The following is a 21008-nucleotide window of genomic DNA, read 5'->3' as shown; positions in this document are numbered from 1 at the left end:
TTCAAGTCACAAACTTGGTTTTCATATATACCATTCCTAATGTTGCCTAATACTGAAGCAATAAAATATCAATGTTTCCTATACCACTGTGCGCATGAGTTCTGTTTCAGGGTCGAAAGTAGTTATTTTTGTGGCTTGGCAGCGTGGGTTTTGTTTTGTTTAAAGAAGTAGATCCAGCCCTGTGATAGGTCACCGTTTGGTGTTAAAAACATTAGAAACCTCACTCATTCAAAGAAAAATAAATCAAAAAAGTATGCGTCTGCAACTTCAAAGGAGTTCCCCGGAGCTCTGGATTCCAGGAACAGCTTTGGGAATTGCAGGGGATCTTAAAGTGGTTTTAATTGATTGATAGTGCCTGGCTTTTTGCCAGTTTCAGATTCTTACCTTCTCCCTCTCTGGAGCCCGTGCTTTACGCTGGATAATGAAATGGATGATGCCTTCTAACGCTGCAGTCTTGTTGTCTGTTTCTTTCGAGTAAGTGTAATCAAAAGCTATTTAGGAAGTCTGTAAGTGTCAGATGAAGCCGTCCACAGCAGCTCTCCGGTCGTTGTTTTTTCATGCTCTGCTGAATTCTTCCTGTTGTCCCGATGTGCTGTCTGTGTCCCTGTCTCCGCAGACACGCACAGTAACATGAATAAACACTGCCCTACAAAGGTCTGGGTTTGACTTCATGTCCACTGGGACAGAGCTCAGTTCATTTACATTTGAAGGGATGTAAAATAAAGTATGGAAGCCGCCATTGGACATTATTAGTAAATCGGAGCCGTACGAAAGCGGGGGTGGGCTTGATAAATGACCCAGTTTATTCAGACAGGAACAGGCATAAAGAAGAGAATGGAAACTGACACTGACGGTTCCCCTCCTTTGAGTGGGTTAAAGGAGCATTGACCTTTTTAATCTGTGTAGCCATGGTTACACTGCAGTATGTTCCCCTGCTCCTCTCTCGCGTTGTCTGTTGCGCTGAAATATGAGCGCTAGCTCAGGGCACTGGGACTTTTTGTAGGCTGGTTCCATCTGCCCAGTCCAGCGTGCAGTTAGGTTGGTGGGTGTGTTTTGGTGCGGTGCGGTGCGGGTGTGGTGACAGTGTACCCCTCTCCCTGCCCAGGCGGGTCAGTCCTCCACGGTTATCGAGAACATCCACACCATCATTGCAGCCGCAGCGGTCAAGTTCAACTTCGACCAGCTCAGCCATCTGTTTGTCCTCATCCAGAAGGTACGTTTAAGGATGTTCGTTTTAGGCTCTCCCCCAAATCTCCCCTTCGTGGCTCTGAAATATACTGCATTCATGAAACCTTTAGCAGTTGGCATATGCGTTAGAGTAAATGTGCATATAAGGGCTGTCATGATTTGACATGTGACTGATAAGTATAACCGTCCCTTCTACTGTTGATCAGTGTTTAGTATATTTCATTTAAATATTGTTTTGACCAGTTTGAATCTGTTCAGCTTTTTTTTGCTGGAGACCCTAATTATAAATGCCTTGTTCAATTAAATAGTTCTATACATTTCAGTTGAGAACAAAATCTAAACCAAATAACAAATATCAGGTGGTTTTTTTTTTTTGTGGTTTTTTTTTAAACGCACTACCTTGGCTTTTGACTGTTCAGAGTATACGGCAGTGGGGTCTAAATTTATATGAAAAGGGCCAGTGTGGGTGCAGGTTTTTGTTCTAGCCCAGCATATTTCAGATGCGATTAAACACCTGTGTCATGGAGGATTTTTACGAAACTAACTATTTGCGTATGTTCTGTAGAGCTGGGAGGTGGAGAGTGACCGTGTTCGACAGAAGCTCTTGAGTCTGATTGGGAGGATCGGCCGAGAGGCTCGCTCTGAGGCCACAACGGGCAAGGTGGGCGCAAGCACGCATGTGTGACTGCGCGTGTGACTGTGTGCATGTGTGCGTGCATCCCAGATATTGGTTCTAGCAAGTTGCTGGACTACTATTTGTCTATTTTATCCTTACTGTCCTTCATTGTGTGGTTTCAATGAGCATATATATTTTGTGTGTGTGTGTGTGTGTGTGTGTGTGTGTGTGTGTCTCTCTATCTCTATGTGTGGTCACAGGTGCTGGAGGTGCTCTGGGAGTTGGCACACCTGCCCACATTGCCCGTTAATTTGGTGCAGCAGGCGTTGGAGGAGCATCTGACGATCCTCAGTGATGCGTATGCTGTCAAGGAAGCCGTCAAAAAGATCTACATCCACAAGTGCGTTGATGACATCAAGAAGGTGAGCTGTGTGCTTCTGACCGCAGGGGATGTCTCCAGATCAGGAGCTCATTCCCCTTGTCATAATATGATTGGTAGGCATGGATAGCTACCGCAAATCTATTTTTTACTTTATATCTTTATAATGGGAAGATGGAAAATGGTTCCCTTTCTTTTATGTCCCTGACTATATAGTCGTAGCTTGAAACGTACATTTTGGACAAATATTTGGCGGTTTTACAAGAGGAAAATAAATTGACGTGGGACCACACTTCCCAGGGATCTAACTTGAAAGTGAGATTAATGTGTCAGATTAATTTATGCAGCAAAGTAAATGCTCTGTGGATGCAGGCCAGTGTGCAGTTTATCTTTTCAGACTGAGGGAACAGGCCGGCTGCATTCAGCACAGAGAATACTGGCCCCAGTATTAAAATCAGGAGCCTTGTGATTCTGCCGGATGTGTAAAAGAAATCTGCTGGAGAAGATGGAATGTAAAACTCCTGTCTGAAATGCATGCACAAATGTGTGTTTTAGCTCATAACAAGCAATTGATGAATATCTGATGATGTTAAACAAACAATAGTTGTGTGTGATCAAACCGATCCCTACTGCCTCCTTCCTCTAACGAATGTGTGTGCCACTGCCAAAGCCAGGCTTATCTCTCATCTCTCCCTCCTTCCGTCTGCGGAGCATCGACTGAATACTAAAGCTGTCACTCTTTCCTGACGAACACTTCCTGCTTTGTGCCTTTTCTGACCGGTATTTATAGTCCCGCGGTCTGTAGAGGAAAGCCCACTGGCCTGAGTGGCCACTTTGTCTACTTCAAAAGATGAACACCCGCTCTCTTTCCAAGGCGCCAGATAAGCCTGAGTTGTCCGCGCAGACAGTCGCGTACGGCAGTGCGAAGCTAGCGGGCCCCTGTCGACTCTTTCCTCCTCTCCTACCTCTGCGTTTCATTTACAGAGGGAGCACTTGAATGAAATTGCAGTTGTATGTTTTTAGATACAAATACAGGAGGAAACAAAATCTTCCAGCGAGACACAAGTCTCTTTTCTAACTGGCTCCTGGGGCAAGAAGAAACCAAGCTCAGTGTTCAAAGTAAGAAACAGCCTGGGTTTCCCTTGAACCATAACCTTGACAAATCACCACTCACTTCCAATCTTACTGCAACTTCCCTTAGACTGGACAATGAGGCTTGATCACTCTGTGGGCATATGATTGGTTCCTTTCACATAATACCTCCTTTTCCAGATTGACCATGGTTTACTTTCCAGTGGTGTGGCAAAATGCTCTCCTAAATCTCGAGGTGTGGGCTATAGGTTAATCTGTGAAGCTGGCTCTATCCTTTTTTTCCCCCCACAACATGGTTATGGTGGTTCAGGTGTATGTGTAGTATTGTTTCCTTGGCTAAAGATGAAAATGGGTCGGTTACTTTCTGCTGTGGAAACTGGAGCTTCTTTCTTGGGGCAGACCGCTGTTCCAGTCGGTGCTTCCGACCTGCCATTAACAATTTGATGAAATTTGTGCTTTTAACCATGACTGTACCCTGACATTTAAACATGCATATGGGGGTATTTTAAAGGTTGATTGATATGCTTGGCGCCCAGGCATGGTTTATATTGTGTTTATCGGTAACATTTTGAGATGACTTGCAGTAAGCAGTGATGTGACCCAATTGAGGGTTGATGTCTATAGGGCCAGTTTTCATGGGTTGTTTGATTCACAAGCCCTGTATATGCAGGTGACATGACTGTTTTTCTATAGAAGAATTAATCTGCATTTCTCATACTGCAATGAAGATCTTACATTCTCATTTAATAGTCATCATTCTGACATTCATGATTCAGTTCACGCCTTTAAAAGCTGCCGTGTATGTTTAAATGTATGTTTGGGGTTTATTGGCTGTGTCCACTGGGCACCCTTGCTAACTCCGTGTGTGTGTGTGTGTGTGTAGTCCTCACAGCAGAGTAACCCTCAGGCTGTGTGGGTGGTGCCAGCACTGCGTCAGCTCCATGAGATCACCCGCTCATTCATCAAGCAGACCTACCAAAAACAAGACAAGGTGAGCTCCCAGTCGGCAGCACTACTCAACCAATATGTTAACACTGCAGTCCAATTGTCCAATGCTGAACCAATATGTTAATCCTCTGCGGTCTATTTTTACAATACTGAAGCAAAATGTTCAAAACTCTACAATTCAATACATTACTTACAATACGGTTTCAATATGGAAAAGCGATCTACTTTTCTTCAATTTTGTGCATTTAACGTTCACTTAAAATAGCACAAATATGATAAAACTGCATTCTACATTTACAATATTGAATGGATGTAGCTTGGTTTTATTTAATTGAGCCTTTTCTGGATTGTGTGTGTTGTGTGTTAACGGCTCGTACAGAGTAGAATGATCTCATGGACCCCTTGTGTTCACGCTCAGCAGAGCATCATCCAGGACCTGAAGAGGCACGAGATTGTCAAGCTGATCACAGGGAGCCTTGTGTGCTGCCACCGGCTGGCGGTGTCTGTTGCTGGCCAGGGAGGACTTTCCGGCTCCACGCTTGTGGATGGCCGATACACTTACCAAGAGGTAGTGACTGGCTGTGTGTCTGCCTTCAGTGGCTTTTATGGTAGTCTCCTCTCTGACTCTGGTGCACTGCGCTTCGTCGCATGGCAATTTAAGCCCCGTTACACCCACTGCCCCCTCTCCTGCTTTCTTGTGAATTGAATAATTTATTGGAACTTAAGTGAGATTTATGCTTTTTATAAAGATCCATTGATCTATGACGGTCCCCAGAGTTATGGATCGTTTCACTTTTTAGAATGGCTGCCAGTGTTGACGTGCTCACTCCTGTTCCGTCTGTTCCCCTGCAGTACCTGGAGGGCCACCTCAAGTTCCTGGCCTTCTTCCTGCAGGAGGCTAGTTTATACCTGGTGTGGAACAGGGCCAAGGAGGTGTGGGAGTGCCTTGTGTCTGGGATGGATGTCTGTGAACTGGACAGAGAGGTACCTTACCGAATTTGATTATTTCCACTCATCTCTCTGCATGATATGGCTGTCACAGCTTTTGAAAATATGGTTCGCCGTTGGTTTAAAGTTCGCTTGCATTCGCCTGGCTGTCCCTCATCGTTTGACTGTTGGCTTTGTCCGCCCCTTCGTAGATGTGCTTTGAGTGGTTCACCAAGGGGCAGCACGACCTGGAGAGTGACATTCAGCAGCAGCTCTTCAAGGAGAAGATCCTGAAGCTGGAGCCTTATGAGATCACCATGAACGGTGAGGATGACCCACTCACCTTGAAGCAGGCCCAGATGTTTCCTCCAGACCCGAGCTGAGCCCATATTCCTTTCAGCATGAGACCAACCAGAGCATGCATTTTGCAGCATTTTGAATGGCCAACCTGATTTGAACCCAGCGTCTACAGTGTGTCAGTAGGCAACCCTGGTTTGGGGTATCGTCGAGGTTCTGTTTGGGGGAAAAGATACAACTGATGTCTGTGTCAGATCACTGTTACCGTCTACCATGCTTCCCATCATGGCTGAACAATGGGCTCAAACAGAGGTCCTGCTGTCTTCTTTCTTAAAGATGATCTAACACATAATTTGTTTGTTTCTTTAGGTTTCAACCTTTTCAAGACCTTCTTTGAGAATGTGAACCTCAGTGACCACCGACTGAAACGACAAGGGACTCAGCTGGTACGTAACCCATCGATTCTGCTGCCCCAGCCTTGCCTTCTGCTCAGACGAGGAACATTTTAATTGCCTGAGCTGGGCTCTAACGGACAAATATTAAGTATTTTACCCCTCAGGTTACGGAAAAGTAGTACATTTGCCAGGATGACTCATGCATGAGGCCATAAGAAATTCTCAAATCTCTTTTTATAGCTGTGTTTTCATCATCTACCCTCAGAGTGCTAGACAGCCATTTCTATGCCCATTATTTCCTTGATAAACTATTTTCATTACTGTGCTGATTGACAGCAATCTGTTGCTTTTCACTGCACTAATTAACATGGACGATTGTGTGCTGTATTTAAATTGTAATTTAATGCTATTGTAATGGGCTGGTGCCTTGATATTTCATAATGTTCGGCTACCATCCGTGTTGCAAAGTAAATGGCTGTGATCACACCATGGAATGCTACAGAATGCAGGACCTTTCAAAATCTGCATTTCCCATTCACTTGAGATGAAAATACCTTAAATGCCATAAAAAACTCACGATAATAACACAGTAAATGTATGTAATTTGTGCTAATGACTTTTGACAGAATTGGGACGAAATTGCAGGATTAAATAAACTACAAATAATGTTCCGGTATTCCCTGATCAAAAGCAAATTTTTGCCCCATGGCTAGTAGTATTAGAAAAACACTAGAAGCGATTTCCATTTTTACTCATGTTCAGCAAGCCAGCTTGCGGTTTTGAGCCTTAAATTCAAATTAAGCACTTGCTCTTTGGATCTCGCGGTGCTATCAACCGCTGTGTAAATATTATGATCAATAAATTAAATAAAGATCATGACCGAAAGACAATTGTCTCAACAATTGAAGCAGTGTTTATTTTGTTGTGGTTCAAGTCTGGGTCATTGCCCATAGTAATCATAAAAGAAAATACAGAATATCAGCATTTATAGAAAGCAGTGTATATTTCCCCACGTGCTTTGGCTCTTTGTTCTGCATAAAGAAGGCAGAATCCTGTGTTAAACGCAACCAGTGAATGCATAAAGACGTCAATTATGGTGAAACTGCTGCGTTTTTCAACTACAATTTCCCAATTTAAAAGCCGGTATAATCTTAAACCAGTAGAGTCTGTGTGAGTGTGCAGCTGCCACAGGGGAAGATACCCCTCATCATTTGCATTCATTCATGTGTTGCTGTAGACATTTCTGCCTCTTTTTACTCCGCTGCTAAAGTAATGAAGATCGAGTGGGACAGCCACATTTTGCATTTGTAGCTTTCAGCAGCAAGCCATTAAGTACTCAGAATTCTTCTCCCTCATTGCTTCATTACACAAATCCCATCGAATGAGAAACTTTCCCCCCTTGGATAAAGCCACAACATTATCGGTTACCCATTGAAATAACCAGGTGTGTTTCTCCCAGGCCCAATTACAAAGTTTTTACATTGTCAGCACAATCACCTCCATTTTGTGTGTTGTACAGAAGATGCTGATTTATCTCAAATTGGTGTATGCTTTTGTAAGTGACAGATTATTTGTGTAAAATGTGTTGCATCTGGGCATTGCTGTCAGAGCAGAAAGAGTTATGACACTCCTGTAAGGGCATGGTGTGTCACTTTGTTGGTCAGCTCAGCTCTTACGGCTGCTAGTATAGTGTCACTTGACACGATTCCCATTTACTGCCTATTTTCTGTCAGTTGCTCAGTTTTGGAAACTTTGACATTATAAAATGAGGCTGTCCATTTTTTGCACAGATAATAACATGCACAGTCATCTGTCACATTACCCAGAGTGCTTTGCTACACAGTGTAACTACAGTGAGTCTCAAATTCAAGCCCTGTGATATGCAGCTACTCTCCAGCTTCCACTGATCTTTTCTATGCCCCATCTCCACTCTCTTCTCTTCCTGTAGGACCTATCTGCCCCTCTCATTCTCACAAAGGGAAAAACAGGCCTTATAGCAAAGCTCTGTGTGTCTAATCTGGTTAAAGTCTTCCTGCTTTTTTGACTTCATAGTATTCATATATAGTTAACCATATCAGAAAGTTCCATTTGTAATTGTGTGGCCATTTATTGTTGATGCTGATGGGTGAAGTAGGTCAATCTTTTTTTTATTTTTTTTTTATAAATATGCTTGTACTAGGCATTTATGGAGATTTTTGTAACAAAACAAAACAGATGAGTATAATGGCCCATCCACCCCAAGAACGATAACTGTCGTTTTAAAAATTGTTTTAACTCGAGTGGACGTGGAATTCGTTTTAACAATATTGTTGGGATTACTATCGGGCGGCTTGCACAGCGTAGTGGTTAAGGTAATTAACCTTTACAGAATGTTCTCGTTCAGCGGTGTGGATGCTCACATCGTTATCATTATGGTTATAGTTGGGTAGGCCTGTCAGATGGCAGAAAATCCCGGTTGTTAGTTTGAGTCTCAGACTGACGTCTCCTCTCCTGTCCTCCCTCCATGCGCAGTGTGTGGAGCGCTTGGACCTGGCAGGGATGGACTTTATCTGGCGCATCGCCATGGAGTCTCCCGACGAAGAGATCGCCAACGAAGCCATCCAGCTCATCATCACCTACAGCTACATCAACCTCAATCCCAAAATGAAGAAGGTGAGGAGACCGCCCAGCGTGATCACGCGGCACAGACCACCGCGACCAGAACTGCCTTTTAACCGCGCCTGTTTGTCTTTCTGCGCAGGACTCCGTGTCGCTGCACAAGAAGTTCATCGCAGACTGCTATAAAAGATTAGAGGTGAGTAGCTTCCATTGCGGTCCAATGGAGGAGTCCTTGCACAACACCGTATCTTTTGACTGAATGTGTAATTTAGGAGACAGGTTGGTGATGTATTTTTCTAGGAAAGCTCTGCACGCGGAAATGTGGACTGCGGTGAAACGCGAGTGAGGTCTGGCTTTGAGAGGAGTGGTGGGGGGCCAGGATGAAACCTTACACTCGCTCATGTGGAACCCCAGGGTTGTGTTGTATGCGACGTTGTCGGTCGCCTCGTGGCATCTCACGCTCTCCCCGCTGTACGCAGGCTGCCAGCTCGGCCTTAGGTGGGCCCACCCTGACGCACGCCGTTACCAGGGCGACCAAGATGCTGACTGCCACGGCCATGCCCACCGTGGCCACCTCTGTGCAGTCACCTTCCAGGTACGCCCCCGCCATCCCCCCAGCCCTGCCCGGGCACCAGGCAACAGCGTCACATTCTTCTCATTACCTTACAATGGCAGCTCTGTTCAGCCCCTTCACTCCATGCTGTGATCTTCTTATAATCTACTGAAAGTCTACATTTGCAGAGCACCGACCAGCGTAATGAGCTTATCTTTTTTTTCCTTAGGTCAACAAAGCTGGTGATCATCGAAAGGCTTCTGTTGCTTGCCGAGAGATACGTTATCACAATAGAGGTAAAGAACACACACGGCTGTTTGTTTAGAATTGGTGAGCGGTGAGCGTGTTGATTTCTCGACCATGGATAGCGCTACAAAACTGTGCTATGGAACGCTACGGGATGGAACTGGCTGAAGATGTGTCCACCCATCAGATTAGACATTAATTGGATAGGAATTGAATTTCCCCAAAGTATTTATTTTTAAATGATGCCTCCATGCAGTCCGTCGAGTTATTGGATCTAATCACCATCGTCAAGTGATTTGATGCGTCCTCTCTTAATATCCATGCTGATGATTGACCTGACATAAAATGCTTCCCTCGTTTATGTCGTCTCTAATTTTGTTCAAAAGCCACACGTTTCTTTGGCAGGAAGCTGAGAACCATTATGACTAATACATCGGGACACATTCAGCACTCTGGATTTCTCTGAATGGAAACTTTCAGTCACGCATTCAGTTTCGCTCCCTGTACGCAAATTACTACAAATTACTCCTTTATTAACTGCTACTCCTTTTTTTTTCTCGCCTCACAGAAGAGCTTCAGCTCTCATTTTTACACACTCAGACGATGCTTTGATTACTGCGCTGTTCATTATCGGCAGACTTGTTCTCTGCAACTGTGCCGCTGTCTTCTTGCCTTTTTAGGATTTATATTCTGTCCCTCGGACGATTCTACCTCACGGAGCTTCTTTCAACGGCCACCCCGTTACCCTCCATGTCACCTATGAATCTACCAAAGACACTTTCACTCTGGAGGTACGTCCACCACCGTGACTCATTTCACACCACTGGCCTCTGTCATCCTTTCAAGCTCTTTATTTCTCTTTATTTAAATGTTTAATCCTTCCTACCACTCATTTTGTCTATGTAGAATGGGATGTCATATTCTCCAAATTCAGTCAAAATGGCAGATGATGCTCAGGCATTTCACTGGTACTTTGTTATTTTTTTATATCTGTTTTATATTTATCCCTTTTGCAGGCCCACAGCAATGAAACTATTGGCAGCATCAGATGGAAGATAGCAGACCGTTTAAGCTGCCCTGTGGACAATGTTCAGATATTTGCCAATGACAGTGTGGTAAATCAGATTTTATTTTCTTGTGTTCACTTTAAAAGAAAGTGTATTTTTGAAATGAAACTGTGATCAGATTTACTATATATCACAGGTTTTTAATAGTGACTTGCACTCTAGCTGTGTTTTTGTCTTATTGCCGATTATTGCTTACAGCTCTGGCTCTAGGGAATGCATTTCAGTCCCGTCTTTTCTCTGTAATGGCATTTCCAGTGCTGTCGATAATCCGCTCTACTCATTCAATTATATCATTGCATGTAATCTGCATAGAGAAGTAGGCATGTGGCCCGTTGTACGCTTGGCTGCAGTGTGACCGCGTTGTTTCACACGTGCTGTCCAGCTGACCATGAACCGAGACCAGAAGCTGCTGAACCAGCTGGGCTTCTCGGACGAGCAGAGCCTGACTGTGAAGAGCTCGGGCACGGGCACCCCCTCGGGCAGCTCGGCCGACTCGTCCGCCAGCGCCAGCAGCAGCAGCAGCGGGGTCTTCAACACCACCTACGCCCTGGAGCAGGTGCCCGTCCGTCCGCTATGTCTCCCCCCGCTGGCCAGCGCCGGGCACTGCACCCTGTAACCTCCCTTCTGTGTTCCGCAGGAGAAGTCTCTTCCCGGGGTGGTGATGGCCCTGGTGTGCAACGTGTTTGAGATGCTGTACCAGCTGGCCAACCTGGACGAGCCCAGGTGAGAGAGCGCGGCGTGGCGGGTTAGAGCCGCCGCTTTGAGCGTGGATGCGGGGCGGCGTTTTTTAAAGGGTTCTCCTCCACCGCTGTCTCCTCAGAATCACTCTGCGTGTGCGCAAGCTCCTGCTCTTGATCCCCACCGACCCCGAGGTCCAGGATGCTCTCGATAACTTCGTGCCAAAAGAATCCAGCGTGTGGAGCCACCAGGTACTCTCCTCTCCCCTGCTCTATGTACTGCAGTGCGTTCAGTATGGTGCCAGCATTGGCGCTCTGTCATGTTCTATATGACCAAAGCATTTCTTTAATGCTTCGAAGTGAGAGAAAGCTGGGTGTATCCCGGTAGTTACTGCTTTTTTCATAGTGTCTCTCTGTGCAATTAAATTTCTCTGGATGTGAGCGTCTCCTGAATTAATAAAACCGTGTGATGAAAATGAAAATCCCTGCAGTGCTGTTTGATAATGAGTGATAATTAGATGAGCAGTGTTGTGTTTTTGCGGTGTTTGCCTGTCTGCTGCACTGAGCCCTGCTGTGTGCGTGTCTGTGTTTGCTGTAGAAAACCCTCTTCACGCTGGGCTCCGGTAACCAGGCCTCCAAGTCCCCGTCTCTGTCGTCTAAACAGCAACACCAGCAGAGCGCATCCTCCATCCTGGAGTTCCTGTTCCGCTCCTCCGCACCCGGCATGTCCACCTTCAGAGTGCTGTACAACCTGGAGGTACCCGCACCCACGTCCGCAATCTCACACACACACCTCTCACACACACACGCACACACGCACACACACACACACACACACACACACACACACACACACACACACACACACACACACACACACATACACTTCAGTCACCCACCGACACATACTCCCATGTGTACAATCACGCACATCTCACATGCAGACACACACACACACACACACACACACACACACACACACCCATGGACATATGCACCGTGCCTCACACACATTTCACACACATAAACATACATTGCGTCCATACACCTCACACTCCTACTATCTATCTCACAGACCCACCACCATCATCCTAATCGTTGTTGCTGCATCTCTCCTTTCCAGGTGCTGAGCTCCAAGTTGATGCCTACCTCCGACGACGAGATGGCCAAAACCAGCGTCAAATCCTTCTGTGAAAATTTCCTCAAAGCAGGGGGCCTGAGGTATGACTTCCAACAGTCTTGATATCTGAGCCAGTCTTTTAGGCTGTTCTGTTCAGATCGCATATCTATAAATACAATCTTCCTTAGATACAGACAAATGTGATAGATACGCTATTAATAGGACGGTTTAGCGGGTCCCCACATGGCCCATGCGAGACGGCGTGTCGGGCTGGGTTCAGAGTGCTCACTGGCGGGTGTGTTTTCCTGTCCTCAGCCTGGTGGTGAATGTCATGCAGAGGGACTCCATCCCCTCGGAGGTGGACTACGAGACCCGACAGGGAGTATATTCCATTTGCCTTCAGCTGGCGAGGTATCACGTTCCCCGCAGATCCACTTTCCTCTCACGCTGCTGGGGGGGTGTATATGTGTTGTTTACCCCTGTAGGGTGTCGCAGGTTTTGAGTCATTTCCAAGCAACTTGGCTCGCGGTAGAGGGTACGGGAAATAAATTCAAAATCCAGGCTGCTGCCGAATTAATTAAAATGGAAGATTGTACATTATGAGTTTTGAATCTTATTTAAATCTGTTTTATTATACCTTGGTAAAAACAGAAATATTAAATTAACATCTAGCTATATCGATATCGTAAATTGATCCAGGCTGGCGCCCTGTAATGTATGGCAGTAAATTTGCTCATATGTCACACCAAAGCATCTGACCTGCTGCCGGTCTGACCTGTTCATGAGGCTTAGTAACAACCTCTGCCATAGCCATAGACATAGACACCTCAGGTGTGAAACCTGCTGTTGGCTCATTTGGCAGTGAAAGGAAGTCTCCCCTCTGCCCATGACCTTCAGTCAGACCTGCGGCCCCAGCTGGGACTCTTGGCAGTTCCCACACTGAGGCCTCTCTCTCCTCCACCCTGCCTCCACGCTGGGGGAACGAGCTGGCCTGACTGCAGGCGGTCGTGATCTGCCTTCGTGCGTGGGCTTAAAGCACACCTCTTCTGACAGTTTCTAACCTCCTAGATCTCAGACCACTTCTATTCATAGCAGCCTTGGATCTGGAGTTGTACAATTGCTGTATAAGTGGCAGAACATTCTTTATATATATCGATCCATGTCACTTAAACTCCTTTTCGTTGCAATATTGACCACAAAGTGCGTCCATTTTTAATCCGAAGCGCTTTCTAACTGACGCCTGTCGTTCACCCTTTCACACACTGACACCAATGGCGATAGGCTGCCATGCAAGGTATGCAATTGGGGGTTAGGTGTCTTGCGCAGAGATACTTCGACCCACCCGGGTTAATATCGCCCCTCTGTGCTGTGCCTCTCCTCCCTGGCTCCCCCTTGCAGGTTCCTGCTGGTGGGGCAGACCATGCCCAGCATCCTGGATGAGGAGCTGAGTAAGGACGGCGTGGACGCGCTTTCGTCCCGGCCCTTCCGCAACGTCAGCCGGCAGAGCAGCCGGCAGCTATCCCTGTGCGGAACGCCGGAGAAGTCCTCCTACCGCCAGATGTCCATGTCGGACCGTTCCTCCATCCGCGTGGAGGAGATCATCCCAGCCGCGCGAGTGGCCATCCAGGTCAGGGGGGAATGGGATGGGATGGGATGGGATGGGATGGGCCGGGCCGGGATGGGCCACTGGGGCCGTTGATCAATGTCACCTCCAGCTGTGTAGTGCAGAGACCTTGGTGCTATCGGCCTGGGCTTCATACAGGAATCTGTAGAAATGATCTCAAGGACAGGATTTCCAGGTCTAGTACAGAGACCTCAACGTTCAGCTTGTAAAAGTGCTTGGCCTGTCATCGCAGTACTCTTCAGAGTTCTCTTTGCCTCTTTTATGCTCAGGATTTCTGGCTTCAAAGAGGAGAATGGAAGTGAATTAAATGATTTCTTTAAATGTATATAGTATACAATTTCCCAGTTTGAGTCAATATTTCAAAACAGAGAGAAACAGAGTGTAAGAACCAAGTTCAAACACAGTGCAGTGGTTTTTCCTCTGTAAAGGCTTGCATCATCTCATCTGTTTCCTCACATTAGCAATGCTAATAGAACAGATGGCCTGTACTAAAGAGTCGAGTTACCGCACCCTGATGTGTCTTAATACGTTTCTGTTTATCGTCTTATCTTTTATAGGCAGCTTTCCTGTCGGGTATGTTGTTTTTCATTCTTTTTCCCCTGTCTGTTATCAGACTATGGAAGTTGGTGACTTCACCTCTACGGTGGCCTGTTTCATGCGACTCACGTGGGCAGCTGCAGCAGGACGATTGGACCTTGTGGGCAGCAGCCAGCCAATAAGAGAGAGCACCAACTCCCTCTTTCCCTTGGGCATCCGCAGTCGAGTCAGCAGCACAGGTGAGGCCTCCCACAGCACAATACTGCCTGCTGTTAGGCAGCACAGTCAGGACCCACTGCTGTTAGACAGCACAGTCAGGCCCCACACCACTCTCTCCTACTGCTGTTAGACAGCACAGTCAGGACCCACTGCTGTTAGGCAGCACAGTCAGGACCCACTGCTGTTAGACGGCACAGTCAGGTCCCAAACCAGTCTCTCCTACTGCTGTTAGACAGCAGTCAGGCCCCAAACCACCCTCTCTCCTACTGCTGTTAGACAGCACAGTCAGCCCCCACACCACTCTCTCCTACTGCTGTTAGACAGCACAGTCAGGCCCCACACTGTCCTGCCTGCTGGTGCAATCTGAACATCATGTTAGCAGTGCACCTGCCATTGAATTATGCTTTTCAATTTGGTTTAACTTTTAATATTGAATTTGAATTAAAAGAGCACAGGCTTAACCTTATTTTCAGCCAATTCAAACGTATATCCTTTATTATAGTATTCCGTCATTCATGAATGCAGAGATCATTTGGATAAGTATTTAATCTCCCTGGTTTTTTATTCTGACTTGCGCTCTCTGCCTGTGGCAGGAAGTAACTGCAGCTCCAGCAGTGAGGGAGAGGCCACCACCCTGCACGCAGGCATCTGTGTGAAACAGCAGTGCGTGTCAATTAAAGACACCATCATAGCCCGGGAGGCCCTGTCGCTGCTCGTCACCTGTCTGCAACTGCGCTGCCAGCAACTGAGTGAGGCCCCTCTACTCCCCGACACACTTCTACATACCATGAGTGCATGTTGTAAGCACCGCTGTGACAGGGAATGTGATCATATGTGTGAGCACACACACACCGCAATGCAGAGGTTTTGAGCCAGTTCCATGGAATGCTGTAAACATGCAATTTCTTTGACTGGAATATTGTTTTCCAACTTCAATATTTTTTTGAACGCTATAGCATTTTGTGATGTGAATTAATTAACTAAAGCTTGTCGGTGGTAGATACTGTATTGTGGTTTTGATATGCCGTGGTTTTATAAATCCATCACAGAAGTGGTTTCTTAAACTTGACAAAAAATGGTATCCTTGCTGTTATGATTAAACGCATACACAAATGCCCTGAAGCCGATATCCTTGCCGGTGCTATTTGTTCTTGCAAATGCACAATAGATGGACATGTTGGTGGTCACTCACCTCATTATATATCTTCAGCCCATTGCACTCTATTATTTTATCTAGATATTTCTGGAATCTTTTCTAGATTTAGTTAGTCCTTTTTCATAGTGTGTATGTGCCCACCCACAACAGGTTTGTGCGATACTGAGCATTTCCAATCTGGCAAGATACCGTGATTAATGTCACATCTGCGATGTGAATCAGTTTAATGCATGCAGAAAAGTGATTATATAACATATTTCAGATATTTCTGAATTAGTTATGCGTGGTGTCAGATTAGTCTTTGTACTATAGCTGGTTCTACAAGATGCCCCGAAGCCACCCCTGGGAATGATGCATTGGGTATGGTACTAATCTAGTGTTTTTTTTTCTGCTCAACTCTAGGTTCCTTCTACAACTTGCCTTGTGTGAGCGATTTTATAATCGACATACTGCTTGGATCACCCAGCGAAGAGGTATGATTTTGCGGGTAAAATATGGCTGCGATTTCTCATTGTTTTCCGCTTTCCAAGAAAAGGCAGCTTGCATGATGCAAGAAAACCATAACTGTGATTAGAGTGGGTGAATCTGCCTTGTACCATCTGTCATATTGTTAAAACTCGGCAGGAAAAAGAGCTCGCAATCCAATTTTCCTCTTTTTACATAATCTTACCCAGTTGTGTGTGTCTGAATGTGTGTGTCATATTTTTAAATCTTCTATTCATTTATTTTGACGGGAATTAAATATTGTTTAGCAGACAAAAGCAAACTGCTCATTTTCTGATGGTTTCTGTCATGCTGTGCGCCTGAATAATAGGACGTCACATGAGAATGGCCATGTTTCCCCTCTAAGCCCTGTTTTAACCTCTGTCTGGTTACAGATTCGCCGTGTGGCCTGTGACCAGCTGTACACTCTCAGCCAGACGGACACCTCTGGTTACCCAGACCTGCAGAAGCCAAACCTCTTCCTCCTGAAGGTGGTGCTTACAGCCCAGCTGCCCCTGTGGTCCCCTACCAGCATCATGAGAGGCATCAACCAGAGGTCAGTCCCCCCCTGCCCAACCGCTGTGACAGTGTTTTCTGCATGGATTTCCCATTGCCTGTTTCTTTGTCACGTGTCTGCATTCCTAAATGTAGAGCTTTAATGGATCCTGTAATGGGATTGTGTTCTGTTGATTGCTGCAGAATGTCTCTATATTTGCTAGCTGGTTTGCTGATGCGTTTGTCTCCTGTAGGCTACTGTCTCAGTGCACGGAGTACTTTGACCTGCGATGCCAGCTTCTGGACGATCTGACCTGTAAGTGTGCGGAGCTGTGTTACCCCGCGTCTGACCGTGCTGCTTTTGGGGTTTTGGTGCTGGTGAAATGTGACCGGCGCCTCTCTCAGCCACAGAGATGGAGCAGCTGCAGATCAGCCCGGCGGTCATGCTGGAGGATGAGATCAACTGGCTGGATAATTTCGAGCCCACCTGGACCGCCGAGCTGGAGACCAGCGAGGCCGACAACATCCTGCAAGCGGGGCATCTCCGACTCATCAAGACCCTGCTGTGCCTGTGCGGGAACGAGAAGGAGCAGCTGGGTGAGTGTGTGCCGGGCACCTCCCGTAGTGAATGTAGGCTATGGGCAGGTCATACGTAATGCCTATCTATGTAGGGTATGGGCAGGTCATACGTAATAACTGTCTATGTAACCTTTGGGCAGGTCATATTTAATGCTTGTCTCTGTAGGCTATGGGAAGGTCATAAGTAATACCTGTCTACGTAGCCTATGGGTAGGTCATATGTAATGCTTGTCTATGTAGGCTATGGGCAGGTCATATGCAATACCTGTCTATGTTGGTTAATAACTGTCTGCTTATGTGCACCTGTAGCTGTCTAGGTTAAACTTTTTAAATGGGCCAATAAGCGTTTGAAGGTTTGATATCGCTGAAAATTTAGTTGATGGATTAAAACTTTAATCTTGGTACATTATATCAAGTGTGCAAGCTGGACTCATGGGCTGGACTCATGGGCTGGGCCCAGTGTGCGTCATGGTCAGACTGAATGGTAGCTTTTTGTGTTGCTCTCTATTAGTTTTGTTTTCAAACTTTTCACCACTTCCTGTGCAGGCCCCTCCTTGATCCAACAGCTCCTGGACGACTTCCTGTTCAGGGCGTCGCGCATCATTCTCAACAGCAACAACCCCTCCAGCTCCTCCGCCCCCATCCAGGACTTCCACCCCAAGTAAGATCTCCACTGTTCAGCGGTCACTGGTGGTTGTTGTACACAATGGTCTTCTCATGCCCTTGTAGGTTGTCCCTCTCAAAATTAATTGCTATTTCAAATTAAAATTGGAATGGTATAGCTTGTCATGTCTCACATTTTGGCAGTGGTGAGGCATAAATATGAAGTTTGAGACAGGGGGGCTGCTGTTAATCATGTAGAATTTTGAGCCCATCTCACAGAAATATGGTGTGTCTGGGTGCAGCTCCCGACCCTGATCTGTCGCGCGTCTCCTTTGCGTTAGGTGCAGCACGGTCAGCAGCCGCCTGGCCGCGTATGAAGTGCTGGTGATGTTGGCGGACAGCTCCATCACCAATCTGCAGCTCATCACCCGCGAACTCCTCTCCATGCACCACCAGTGTGACCCCTCCCTCACCAAGGAGTTTGATGTGAGTGAAAGAGGGATTTGCTTTGGTGTGCTGCAGCTGTGGCCATCATAGACGCAAGATTGCTTGTGTGCTGGACTGACGTCTTGTCTGTGCTGCTCTGCTCTGTCAGTTCCTGCCTCCCGTGGACAGTCGCTCGGTGTCAGGGTTTGTGGGCTTGAAGAACGGCGGTGCCACCTGCTACATGAACGCAGTCTTCCAGCAGCTGTACATGCAGCCTGGCCTGCCTGAGGTAAGAGGACCATGGGGTGGAGCCTGGGGGGGAAAGACCAGGCCATGGGGTTGAGCCTGAGGCGAAAGGGGCAGCAGAGCTATGGTGGAAAGAGACCGAGAGAGGTCGAGGGTGGAACCTGGGTGAAAAGGGGCAGAGCTTCGGTGGAGAGACAGAGGTAGGGGGTGGAACCTGAGGGGAAAGGGTAGGGCCAGTGCACATTACCACGCTCAAGTACTCCTCATGAGTCAAGAGAAGGGCATGTGTGCTGTTAAACCGGCCACGGCACTCTAGTGAACCTAGCAGTTCTCCACCACCAGGTGGGGACAGATGCTATGTGTGAGACCAGCAAGCACATTACCAGGAAAGATTATGTTTTTTTGGGGTTTTTTGCTTAAATGCAGACTAAAATTAGATTATTGGAGTCACCGTTCAGTCACAAGTAATGCAGTATGATTTGGGTTTCTTTGTTGATATTTTTTTTTATGGTAAATATTGCCAGGAAAGATCAAACCTGTCAAAGTACACTTGGAAATAGTCAAATGGAATGATTTTTTTGTGTGGTAGCTATCCTTGCTGTTTGAATGATGCTTTGTGTAGTTGTGCAACTTGTATTTGGGCCAGTAGCTCTGTATGAAGTGTGTCAGGCATTTCCTTCAGGCTAGTTTTAGGTCTAGTATAAAGTATGTAGGGGTAGGGAATAAATGCTAATTATGTTTCCCAGGCCTTCCTATCTATCGAGGATGACACGGACAACCCAGACGAGAGCGTGTTCTGCCAGGTTCAGTCCCTGTTCGGCCACCTGATGGAGAGCAAGCTGCAGTACTATGTCCCTGAGAACTTCTGGAAGGTGGGCATCTGACATATTTTAGCCTGTGACTGCTCAAAGTCTGCAGCCTTTCTGTTCAAGGGAAACGTAGCCCAATGCTGTGTGAATCTGAGTAAAGTGTTGATTGGAGGGCCTCACTGCGCTTTGTATGGGAGGAGACGGCAACTCCTGGACAGTCCTCCACAGAGCACATTGCATCATCTGGGCTCATGTCTGGTGTAGTTTGCCTGAGCGGTGTGTAACTGGTGGCGCCTGCTTTGTGCAGATCTTTAAGATGTGGAACAGGGAGCTGTATGTGCGTGAGCAGCAGGATGCCTACGAGTTCTTCACCAGCCTGGTGGACCAGCTGGATGAGCACCTGAAGGTATGGCCTCCTAGGCGCTCTTCACGACTCTACATCTGCAGCAGCGTATTCTGCAGGAAAAAAACGCTCCAGTCCTTTCAAGTGATTGTGTGTGTGCGCCATTATTTTTAGTGACTCTTTTTAACTGATTTCTTTTTTTGTTCTACCCCGTGTGTTTAGAAAATTGGGAGAGAGCAGATTTTCAAGAACACGTTCCAAGGCATCTTCTCCGATCAGAAGATCTGCAAGGACTGTCCACACAGGTACAGTATGCGGAAAACGTTAACTGGCTGTCAGTAGCTGTCACTGTTGGAAGCTCCTAAGGGTGACCTGGTTTCTGGGACCGCAGGTATGAACGGGAGGAGACCTTCATGGCACTGAATCTGGGTGTGACCTCCTGCCAAAGTTTAGAGATCTCCTTGGACCAGTTTGTCAGAGGAGAGGTCCTGGAAGGGAGCAATGCCTACTACTGTGAGAAGTGCAAGGAGAAGGTATCATGACTACATCCACATCCATACCCTTTACTGTTCATCACCAGTGCCATTGTTTGGTCATTCATACAAGTGTATGTGGAGGTCTTCTTGCACCATTTAGGCTGGATAACATTGACCGCAATACATTGTTTTCTTGGGTTTTTTCTCTGCTAAAATCTATCACAGAACCATGTTTGTATTTTTAATTTTCTCATTTAAAAATATGTGTTGTACCTGTTATATGTAAAATAATAAAAGTCTAATTGATGTTCATTCTTAAGGCAGTGCTACAGGTGGCAGCGCTACTCTTCATTTATTACCTCGGTGTGACCAGTGCATTGTAACTTATACACTTGCATAGACTGCCACTTCCATACTGAGTTTTATTAGATAGATTACAGAGGTGATCAGTAGTCCTCATATGGGCTCCTCTCTGTCCAAACAAGATTTAGGATTTCGTTTATAAATCTGCCGTGACCGCAAATAATGATTTGGATTATTAGATACTGGGTATGCCTATGCATGTGCCCCCAATCTCCAAACACCCAGTCTTGTTTCTTTCTTCCTGACACCAATGAATGGACATAGCTGGTCAGAGACGAAGATTAAGGGTCTACATTTTAGAAATGTCGGGAAATTGTACATTTGCACTTTCCCTTTTGTCAAAGGCTGCATTTAAATGTTTTACTTAATGGGGTCCTTGAACCATACACCTCTCCACATGTAGAATTGACTTTGAGTAACTGGTAGTTTACAAGCTAGCACTTGGTTTAATCTCTGCTGTGCTAGCTGGAGCACTTGTTTAAAATACCAAACCAAAATAACAGGCCACCCAGAATTATAGTGAGTCCCCTGACTAGCCAATGATAG

At 46.3% G+C, this 21008-nt stretch overlaps 1 protein-coding gene across 4 annotated transcripts in view; it reads left to right on the top strand.

Moving 5' to 3' along the window:
• usp24 (ubiquitin specific peptidase 24) overlaps window positions 1-21008 on the top strand; it is a 50616-nt gene that overhangs the window by 16545 nt on the left and 13063 nt on the right. Inside the window, exons 13-47 of one of the 4 annotated variants that reach the window (XM_061238342.1) lie at window positions 1106-1213; window positions 1754-1849; window positions 2065-2226; window positions 3207-3302; window positions 4159-4266; window positions 4645-4791; window positions 5076-5207; window positions 5363-5474; window positions 5817-5893; window positions 8354-8494; window positions 8583-8636; window positions 8920-9035; window positions 9223-9289; window positions 9920-10030; window positions 10256-10354; window positions 10689-10862; window positions 10944-11029; window positions 11127-11235; window positions 11582-11740; window positions 12107-12204; window positions 12419-12514; window positions 13502-13730; window positions 14341-14503; window positions 15077-15232; window positions 16042-16112; window positions 16518-16678; window positions 16872-16933; window positions 17023-17214; window positions 17743-17857; window positions 18141-18285; window positions 18395-18514; window positions 19218-19343; window positions 19588-19686; window positions 19846-19928; window positions 20015-20156. In XM_061238342.1, coding sequence (XP_061094326.1) covers window positions 1106-1213; window positions 1754-1849; window positions 2065-2226; window positions 3207-3302; window positions 4159-4266; window positions 4645-4791; window positions 5076-5207; window positions 5363-5474; window positions 5817-5893; window positions 8354-8494; window positions 8583-8636; window positions 8920-9035; window positions 9223-9289; window positions 9920-10030; window positions 10256-10354; window positions 10689-10862; window positions 10944-11029; window positions 11127-11235; window positions 11582-11740; window positions 12107-12204; window positions 12419-12514; window positions 13502-13730; window positions 14341-14503; window positions 15077-15232; window positions 16042-16112; window positions 16518-16678; window positions 16872-16933; window positions 17023-17214; window positions 17743-17857; window positions 18141-18285; window positions 18395-18514; window positions 19218-19343; window positions 19588-19686; window positions 19846-19928; window positions 20015-20156 — 4212 coding nt within the window. Of the gene's footprint in view, window positions 1-1105; window positions 1214-1753; window positions 1850-2064; window positions 2227-3206; window positions 3303-4158; window positions 4267-4641; window positions 4792-5075; window positions 5208-5362; window positions 5475-5816; window positions 5894-8353; window positions 8495-8582; window positions 8637-8919; window positions 9036-9222; window positions 9290-9919; window positions 10031-10255; window positions 10355-10688; window positions 10863-10943; window positions 11030-11126; window positions 11236-11581; window positions 11741-12106; window positions 12205-12418; window positions 12515-13501; window positions 13731-14340; window positions 14504-15076; window positions 15233-16041; window positions 16113-16517; window positions 16679-16871; window positions 16934-17022; window positions 17215-17742; window positions 17858-18140; window positions 18286-18394; window positions 18515-19217; window positions 19344-19587; window positions 19687-19845; window positions 19929-20014; window positions 20157-21008 lie in introns of all 4 variants that reach the window. The other 3 variants (XM_061238341.1, XM_061238345.1, XM_061238343.1) reach the window with 3 other exon arrangements.

This window comes from Conger conger, chromosome 4, assembly GCF_963514075.1.
Source record: "Conger conger chromosome 4, fConCon1.1, whole genome shotgun sequence".
Taxonomy (NCBI): domain Eukaryota; kingdom Metazoa; phylum Chordata; class Actinopteri; order Anguilliformes; family Congridae; genus Conger; species Conger conger.
The sequence above is the reverse complement of the archived record's forward strand: the minus strand, read 5'-3'. Positions and strand labels throughout refer to the sequence as shown.